Source organism: Oryza glaberrima, chromosome 9, assembly GCF_000147395.1.
Source record: "Oryza glaberrima chromosome 9, OglaRS2, whole genome shotgun sequence".
NCBI classification, from domain to species: domain Eukaryota; kingdom Viridiplantae; phylum Streptophyta; class Magnoliopsida; order Poales; family Poaceae; genus Oryza; species Oryza glaberrima.
In genome coordinates this window covers 10,242,241-10,251,802 of record NC_068334.1, presented here as the reverse complement: position 1 = coordinate 10,251,802, position 9,562 = coordinate 10,242,241, and the positions used below count along the sequence as shown (strand labels likewise).

The following is a 9,562-nucleotide window of genomic DNA, read 5'->3' as shown; positions in this document are numbered from 1 at the left end:
AGTAGGGGTGGACAAAAAGCTCGAAACTCATGGCTCGGATCGGCTCGTAGCAAGCTCAGCTCAGATCGATTCGAACTCGTAGTCTTAATGAGTCGAGTCGAGCTAGCCTTTTAGCTTGTTAGTACAAAATATCACCATATCTTCATGAACTTAGGGCTTAGTCTTTTAATTACATTAAAACTATTCATATTTAGTGAGTATTATATTAGTTAGTGTTTATTATTGTGTTAATACATAATAAAATGTTAGGGCAATTGCGCATTTGACCCTCTTTTAAAAGCTAACTACCAATTTGACCCTCTTTTTCAACTTTGCCTATTTGACCCTTATTTTCAAAATTGAAGATACGGTATGACCCTATTATGTTAAGGGATTCTAACGGTGTTAACTGAAGCACAAAAGATCCCTTTTGCCCTTACTCATTTGACCCTATTACATGTGGGACCCACCCGTCAGTTCTCTCTTCTCCTCTCCTCCTCTCTTCTCTCTTCTTCTTTTGACGCCGCCTCCTTCATTCCTCTGCGTCGCTTCTTCCCTTCGGCGCCGACTGCCGTCGCCAACCTCCCTCCCTTCTTCGCACGCCAACCTCCGCCTCCCTCCCCCCTACGCGTGCAGACGCCGACGCCACCGTCGCCGCCTCCGCAGACGCCGACGCCACCGAGCGCCGCCGCCGCAAGGCCCGACTCCCCTCCCTCCCTTTGCCTGCGCCGGTCTCCGCCTCCCTCCCCGCGTGCCGATGCAGAAGCTGCCGCTGCCGCCAGGCCTGGCTCCCTCCCTCCCTTCGCCGGCGCCGGACTCCGCCTCCCTCCCCGCGTGTCGATGCAGATGCCGCTGCCGGCCGCCAAGCCCGGCTTAATTACCTCCCTCCCTTCACCGGCGCCGGTCTATGCCTCCCTCCCCACGCACCGATGCAGATGCCGCCGCTGCCGTCTCAGTCGCCAGGCCCGGCTCCCCTCCCTCCCTTCGCCGGCACCGGCCTCCGCCTCCCTCCCCGCGCATCGATGCAGATGCTGCCACCAAGCCCGGCTCCCCTTCCTCCCCGCGCTATGCGCCGGCCTCTGCCTCCCTCCCCGCTCCACGCGTCGACGCCGCCACCGAGTGCCGCCGCCGCAACTCGGTGGCAGGAGAGAGGAGAGACATGTGGATAGGGTTAAAGATGGGTATGGTTTCCTCAAGGGTATTTTGGGCATTATTAAATATAATTATATTTCGTTCTTTTTTTTAAATTAAATCTTAACGGTGTAGTGAAAACAGGGTCAGACGGAAAGTTAGTTTTTGAAAAGCAGGGTCAAATCAGCAAACTTAAAAAAGTAGGGTCAAAATTGATAGTTAGACTTTAAAATATGGTCAAATAAGCAATTGTCCCTAAATTGTTAAATTTGAAATTATTAATATGATATTAATGAGATATAGCTCGTTAACGAGCCAGCTCACGAGCCGAGCCGAGCTAGCCTTTTAGCTCGTTAACATTAACGAGCCGAGCCGAGCTGGCTCGTTAAGGTAATGAGCTCAAACAAGCCAAGCTGGCTCGTTATCCACCCCTAACTGTAAGCTAAGATCAGGCTGTGAAAAGCACGGAGGTGGGGTGGGGAAGAATCTTCTTTCGCTGAGCCATAAATATTAAGCCCCGCATGCACCTCTACACTCATCCAAACTTGTGAAATCAAAATTTTCTTCCATGCTTACCCAAGCTGCAAATTTCCTCCATTGATTTGATATATTTTGTTTTCACTAATGAGATCCACTCATGCATGGCAATTGCTTATGCTTATTTTTTTCCTTTATTTGTCTCAAAACAGTTCAAGTTTCTCCATGTGTTACAGCCTTATAGGTTCCGATAAAACTGACTTGGTTCCCAAGTACTTTGCTAAGAGCTGGGATAGTGTGAAGTGCAGGGAACTAGGGAGGTTGTCGCTTACTAATGCCCTACAATGGAGATTTCTGTTGATTGTCAAGAATGCTGATATGTACGTTCAACTCGGCGCTTAAATTGTACATTGGCATGGCTTTGAACCAGAGATTATATAGTAATCAAGACTCGACTGTGAATAGATATGTTTGGATATGATAAGAGAGTAATTTTTGTCCCGTTTTCACATGGTTTTATCCGCTCTTGAGTTTTTTTTTCCAAATCTTTAGAATGAGGAAACCGTGTACTATTACATGCTCATAACATTGTTTATTATTCGCGTGACATTTGGCTCACAACTATGTTGATTATATAGTTTTTTATTTGGTGCGACATCAATTTAACGTGTTACACTTACGATGTAGTAAAAATGTTTTTTAATTGAATATCTTGTCCATCTATTATGAACTATGGAATAATAATTTCAATCATGAAACATGTCATGGTTGTCCTGATGTGCCTTGCAAGTGCATTCTTTTGTCGTTTGATTTGCATTTCTGAATGTCACAGTAGCATAGCACGAGAAAATTATGAGTATATAATTCACAGTCCAACTACTGATTCAATCAGTCTCATTAGTGATGTTGTACGGAGTATATGTTTAACATTGAGCATATATTGCATTGGTTCAATCAGTCTATATCGATCTATCACTGATAGGATGGACTTTCACTATGTCAGCTCATCGATATGCTAAGACGACTAGTGTCAGTGCAACACACAAAGCTTGATAATCGAGGAGATTTATCAATCGGTCCATTTCATTGTTACCATTCGTAATAACAAGCAAACTGGCACAAATTTTTTTTTATCGCTGGAAGTTATTCACCATTACTTTTAAGAAATACTACCGAATAACATTAAAAGAAATTATTGAATAATCACTTCCTAAAATAAATTATTCACCATGCAGACAAGATTAGTTATGTCGGATCACTTCTTAAGGGTGTCGACGAACCGTTCCCCTCGGCTAAATATTTCTGTTGCGTGGCCCTTGGAATACTCCAACCTGTCGATCGCATGATATCGTGCCTCGCCGAGCTCCGGTAGTGGCTTGACCACTCCATTGATACATGCGTCCTGGAACACCACAATGGTATCCCGACCCCTCTCGGTGTCGACGACCACTCTGTGGAACACGCTCTTATAGTGACCATTGGTGAGAACCTCTAGGATCTCACCGATATTGATCACGAAGGCACCTGTCTGTGGCCGCACGGGGTGCCACCGGCCATCCTTGCTAATCTGCAGGCCAGGCGTATCATTGACTTGCAACAACAGCGTCAGTCCGAAGCCGTCAGAGTGCGGCGCGATGCCGATCACCTTCTCCGGGTGGTGGCAGGGAGGGTAGTGGTGTAGGGTCATGCTCTGCCGCTTCCCGCGGAAGGCGGCAAGCAGAGTTTCTTGCTCAACTCCCAGGTCACTGGCCATGAACCCTAGCAGTCGCGTTGCTAGATTCCACATCTCCATGGCGTATTTGTCAATCGAATCCCTGAATAATTGATGGTAACAAAGAACTAATGAATTTATGAAACTAAATTAATCAAGCTGAAAGATACTTCCTACATACTTCCTCCGTTTCACAATGTAAGTCATTCTAGCATTTTCATATGAATCTAGATAGATATATATGTCTAGATTCATTAATATCAATATGAATGTGGAAAATCCTAGAATGACTTACATTGTGAAACGGAGGAAGTATCATATTATAAGATGTTTCGGATTTCAATAAATTGATACATGGTGTATACTTCATATATATGAGTGTCCAAATTCATATGAATTTAAGTGAATTTAGACGAGAGATGAAGAGGACGAAATGTAGAATGGCGAGAGTATTAAACAAGAGTGGAGGAGGGACCTAAATGTGGGTGGGTTACTTGGCCAAAATTCGAGTTTCCTTCTCTCAATTGGCTGCGTTTCAACGATCAAGTTCTCTGCCCAGTCCAATTTATCAGCTGATGTTCTGAAGTGGTGGCCAAATCCTTCAATGCCGCCATCTGGACAGACAGCCACAGCGTTCTTGTCCTCCAGCGGTAGCTCGAAGAAATGTACAGTGTTATCTTTCATTTTCTGTATCACTGCTTCATCAACTCCATGGTTTATGAGCTGAAGAAAAGTTGCAGGATTTGATGTAATAAGTACGTTTAGATCGTGTTTAGAATTCAGGAATATCTGTTTTTCTTTACAACTTAAAATTTTGCTGAAGTCTAAAAGCGTGTAAACATCAAAACCACAATTAACATTATTCAACCCACAACTATTAAAACCATCCATATTTTAATTGACCCAAAATGACACTTAAGACGATGAACATTTCAAAAATATTTTTAACTTAGTTAAAAATATCATATGATGAGGACGGGTCTATTAAGTAATTAAATGAACAGAGAAATATTGAAGAAATATATATACACCTAAACAAAATTGTGTAAGTACTATATATCAAATGATTTATTTCAACAAATAAGAGAGAAATGGAGTGAAAAACTGTATAAACTAACCCTGTAGCAACCAAAATTAAAGATCTCCAATAAAACCAAAATAAAATAAAGGAAAACCTCTCCCCCTCTAACTGATCGAAGAAGAATAATAGGCGTCGTTATATTCTTTCCAGGTCAGCTCGAAATGGAAGATTTTATGTACGTGGCGAGTTCAAATTAAGGTACTGGTTCTAGCCACCAACCTCTTTGTTTGACATCAAAGTTGCTATTTTTGGTGGTATTCGCTAATGGTTACTTGATCGTGAGTATTGGTGGCACCTATAGAAAGGTGTCGGTTTATTACTATAATGTCCCAGCATCATAGGTGCTGATTTGTACTAATAATAACTGACACCTATGTATCGACGTAGGTGCCGGTTGTCTTCTTCGGTACCCAGCGGATGCGCGCTCAAACGGGAAAAGCTCTATAGATACTATATATACTGGTTTTAGAGTTTCTGGTATTTATAACGCCGTCCCTTATTTGATGGTCCGTAGTAGTACTTGTTGGATGAACTTATACATTAGGAAATGCATCACCATATATATTAATGGAACTTTTAGTTGTATTTATATATCTCCACTTATTATAAAAGTTGAAGATGTTTTTGTTTGTACTTTGGTACATCATCCGCGTATGAGTCGATTTTTAAGTTCACTTTTGGAAATACATATCTGTATTTGAGTTGGTTGGTTTTTAAGTTCGTTCGCTTTTGGAAATACAGAATTCGTCATATAAGAAATCTCATTATAAAAAACTCACATGCTCCTAACTACAGCTCATGATTTTCTAAAAAAATTATATATCTAAGTGAATTTCCACAGTAAATTTCACCTTAACTAAAATGTATAAAAATAATAAGATTAAAATAACCTTCACCAGTTGCAACGCACGGGCATCTTTTCTAGTCTTTATTTAAAAACTAAAATTTCAGACAAAATTTAGGAAAATCTCAAAATCAAAGGGAGACAACCTTTACACTCTTTTGGTGCACACCTTATTAAGTCAAAACGAGGAAACTAATTAAACGCTGGGAAAATTTCCAAAATAGGCAAAATTGATGTTCCCTTCAACACTTTTGACATGAAATTTTCCTTAATTAATTAATCGGTGTGGTAAGGGTTATTAGCTAACCTGGAAGAAACCCCAGCTCCGACAAGCAGAGCCGAGCCAAGCGACCTCGGCCTCCCAGTGCTCAGGGTCGAGTAGCCTCGCCATGTCCACCACCGGCAGCTCGTAGCTCTCGTCGTCACCGCCGCCGACGACTACGCCGGCCGGGACCTCGCCGGAGCGGTCGTACCTGTCCGGGATCTCCAGGTTGGGATCCGCGAACGCCATGGCTGCCGCCTCGGTGATGATGTCCCTGTTGATGATCACCTTGGAGCCTTCCATTATTGATCCGTCTAGCGAACCAATCGCTTGACTTTTCGATCGTCTCCGGCCGCTACTAGCTAATTAAAGGTCCTCCAAGCACCAAGCTAGTCAGCTAGTTGTGATTTGTGAATCACAACTTGTGTTCAATGATGTGCAAATATTTATATAAATTGCGAGACCCTCGTGGTATCTCATTTTAATTCATTAATATGCCTGCCGGCAAACTAGCTAGTGCCAGCGATCGAAAGCGTCCGGAGGAACGCAACTCGATCAACTCTTTGTTTACTCTGACTCCATATTCGTTTTTATTTTAAATATCAAAATATCCATGATTTGATTTGGGTAAAAGATAATATATGATTTTGTGCCATGGACAAAATATTTTTTTTATCAAGTATTAATTACCTGTTTGCTTATTTGAATATATCGTATTTACTTAATTTAAACTATTAGACTAATATCAGAAATTATCTTCTGGAACTAATTCATATGATTACATGGAAAATTTGTATATCCTCAGACATCGCTGCAAATAAATATATTAAACATAAAAGTACATGTGTGAGTTAGAACGTTAGATGGTGACAACTTTTGTTGGTAGTAGTCACATCAATGAATGAGTTAGGCGTTGAATTTTGGTGGTACTATATAAGGCTTTATTTAGTTTGCAAAAAGAAAATTTTTTGGCCTCACAACGGAAGTTTAACCGGATGTCAGAAAGAGTTTTCGGACACGAATAAAAAAACTAATTTCATAACTCGCCTGGAAACCGTGAGATGAATTTATTAAGCCTAATTAATCTGTCATTTGCATATGTGGGTTACTGTAGCACCTATGGCTAATCATAGACTAATTAGGCTCAAAAGATTCATCTCGCGATTTTCATGCAAACTGTGCAATTAGTTTTTTTATTTTATTTATATTTAATGTTCCATGCATATGTCAAAGATTCAACGTGACGTTTTTGGGAAAAAAAAATTGAAAACTAAACGAGGCCGCATTTCTTCATGAAGATGCGTGTTGCTTAGGCTTGCTGCAGGTAACACAAATATAAGGGTAACAACTAAAACACACAAGTGGCCCTTTTACAATACCTCTCACTAAGACTATGGCCCATTTCTTTTCCCCGAGTTTTCCTACTCATCTCTCTCGTTTTCTGCGCGTATGTTTTTCAAACTACTAAACGGTGTGTGTTTTGCAAAGAGTTTCTATAGGAAAGTTGCTTTAAAAAATACACTAATCTATTTTTCAAGTTTTTTATAGCTAATACTTAATTAATCATGCGTTAATCTATTGCTACGTTTTGTGTGTGGAGGGGAGGGATTCCCAACCCCTCCAAAAGAACAGCCTATATATGTTCGGCAGTTGCACTTTAGAACTAATCTCCGGTGCACGTAAAATGGATTAGCTCATTACCATATGATTAATTAAGTAGTTGCTATTTTTTTAAAAAATAAATGATCTTGATGGCTATTTTACCATTTACCTAAGTGAGGTGGAAGGGCATTTCCCATGCTAGACTAAACGTGCTGAGTTTGTAGGATTAAACGTCTACTCTAATCGTGTGTGTGGCTGGATTGCTGACAAATGTGAATTGTTGATAACTGTGCTTACTGCCACATATACTATGTGATTCAGCTATCGTTACAAATAGGAATCACAATCCAATAATATTTGTCTCTTCCATATCCCTGTCTGTCAAAGATGGCTCTTACCACAACTGCAATATCATCCGGAAATAACATATCCTACAAATTTTACCAATATAACTTAAGCTAATCATATCATTTTAGTTCTATAAGACGTAATTGGGCACTTGACTAACCTGCTGGATGAGGAACGGGTCTCTACCTTCAAAGGTAAGCCTGCCAATGGGTTGGCATCCACCCTGAATCCAACCCAACCCAAAATGACTGTAGAAAAAGTTTCACTGCAACCTAGACCGAGAATTCTATGAGCTAAACCCACCAAACCAAACCACAAAGATCCTCGGTCCAAATTTAGCACAATCCAAGGGTTGAATCCATTGTCTAATCCATACCCAATCCATGGATTATGAAGTGGAGCAGGTCGGCAGGAAGTGGCCTGCCAATGGGCCGGGCTGGATTGAAATGGGTCCAGTGGATTGGTTTCACCTATGGATGTGCTTTGGATGGATGCAATTACCTAGGCTAAGGAGTTTAATGGGCTGGACTGGTTTGGGTGGAGGTGGAAACGGTTTGGACTGGTTTGGTTTTTTGGTTTCTGATTTTTGGATCCAAATTGGATCCAGTCAATGGATTTCTTTGGATGCGCTAGCTAGTCCAGTACTCTCAAAACCTAGTGTCGCCTCCATCTTGTCCACGGCTCCACTCCATGTGCTGCCACCGCTCCCTCCCCTTTGCTTCGGCCAAGAGTCGCGTCTTCCTCCATCTCATCTCAACACTGGCGGTTGGTTCCAGGCGGTGCCGCGGCAGCGTGGGCTGCAGCGCACAGGCCACAGGTACCTTCAGCCTATTATCGTGTCTAGATTCTTGCAGTTTGGGTGTCCCTATAGCCTGCCCCCTTCTCAATATCTATGTCCTCTCTCCCTGAGCCACATCTAGGGGTGAATCTTGGTAGATGCAGGTTTCTTTTGGTGAGGCTGCTTATGTTGATTTATACTAGGTAAAACCCCGCGCATTGCTACGGGAATTTAGTATGATAAGAATAAAAAAATAACGTGTATGATAGCTATGATAGCTAGATAACACCAGATTAAGTAAATTAATGTGGTTTATGATAAATTAAATTTAAATAGTATGTAGAAGGGTGATTCAAACGTAAAAAGTAAGGTAGTATGACTTTATAGAAGAAGAAAAATAGGGAGATATTTTGGGTGTGTGGATCGTAGATTAATCATCTAAAGGCTAAAAACAATTGATGGGATATGACTTAATTAGAGGAAAAAGGAGAAAGATAATCTGGACCATAGATTAATCATTTAAATGCTAAATAAGTAAAGATGAACTATATAAGTATATAGGATATCATAAAACATAATAAAGATGTATATTGAAACATTATGTGAATTATGTTGGATGATAATTTAACATGTTTGTATTTGAAAAGCTCTTAAATTATAAAAAACTATAAAGACATAGCATGTTTGCATGATGTTTAAATGTGATGATTGTTAATGGATGATGATGTGACATCTTCTTAATTAGTGGATTAGTGGATGATGATGTAGCATCTAGTTAGTGGATGATGATGTGGCATATTTGCATGTTAAGCTTAAGAAGTTAGTGGGGGATAACTTTATAGTAAGATAGGATTTACTATTCTTATTGGTTGGTTGGTTGATTGGTTGGCCTTCCTAGTCGGTTCCAGTGTTCCACCTTCTGTCTATTGATTAGTACATATTTAATTTGTGTGTAATTCATTTCCTTAAATAGCACTGACTATATTTAAGATTTTGTGAACCAAGTAATCTCTTATAATCAGTTGCTATCACGATCCTCTTCACCTATATTTGCAGTAACTTTTACATCCAGAAATTTTAGGAAAAGATATTTTTTTCTTTGATGTCCACCTAAGTCTTCTAATGTTGCTGAGTGTAATTTGTAGCATGCCCAACAGTCCAATTTCTGCCTAATTCAGGCCAGACGCGGCTCAGGGATCAATGAGAGCATAGAGATTGAGAAGGGGCCAGGCTGCAGGCACACCCAAATCTCAAGAATCTGGGCACCATGGCACACTGAAGGTTTGGACAGTACTCGACAAGCTGGCGCATCCAAAAAAAATCCATGGGCTGGATCCAATTTGGATCAA

General features: G+C 40.8%; 1 protein-coding gene across 1 annotated transcript; it reads right to left on the bottom strand.

Moving 5' to 3' along the window:
- Positions 1 to 2,674: 2,674 nt before the first annotated feature.
- LOC127784941 (S-norcoclaurine synthase 1-like) lies at positions 2,675 to 5,862 on the bottom strand. The gene is made up of 3 exons (XM_052312369.1): positions 5,531 to 5,862; positions 3,774 to 4,021; positions 2,675 to 3,401 (listed from the first exon to the last, which is right to left on the bottom strand). The coding sequence occupies exons 1-3, from the start codon at positions 5,786 to 5,788 to the stop codon at positions 2,843 to 2,845; spliced, it is 1,065 nt and encodes a 354-aa protein (XP_052168329.1). The 5' UTR covers positions 5,789 to 5,862; the 3' UTR covers positions 2,675 to 2,842.
- Between the last annotated feature and the right edge of the window lie 3,700 nt (positions 5,863 to 9,562).

What these genes read in the sequence shown, in the direction of transcription:
- LOC127784941 (XM_052312369.1), bottom strand. Translation starts at nt 5,788, where the DNA reads ATGGAAGGCTCCAAGGTGATCATCAACAGGGACATCATCACCGAGGCG. An exon ending in GGAGCTGGGGTTTCTTCCAG is followed by an intron (nt 4,022 to 5,530) that starts GTTAGCTAATAA and finishes ACTTTTCTTCAG; the next exon opens with CTCATAAACCATGGAGTTGA. An exon ending in AGTAACCCACCCACATTTAG is followed by an intron (nt 3,402 to 3,773) that starts GTCCCTCCTCCA and finishes TCAATTATTCAG; the next exon opens with GGATTCGATTGACAAATACG.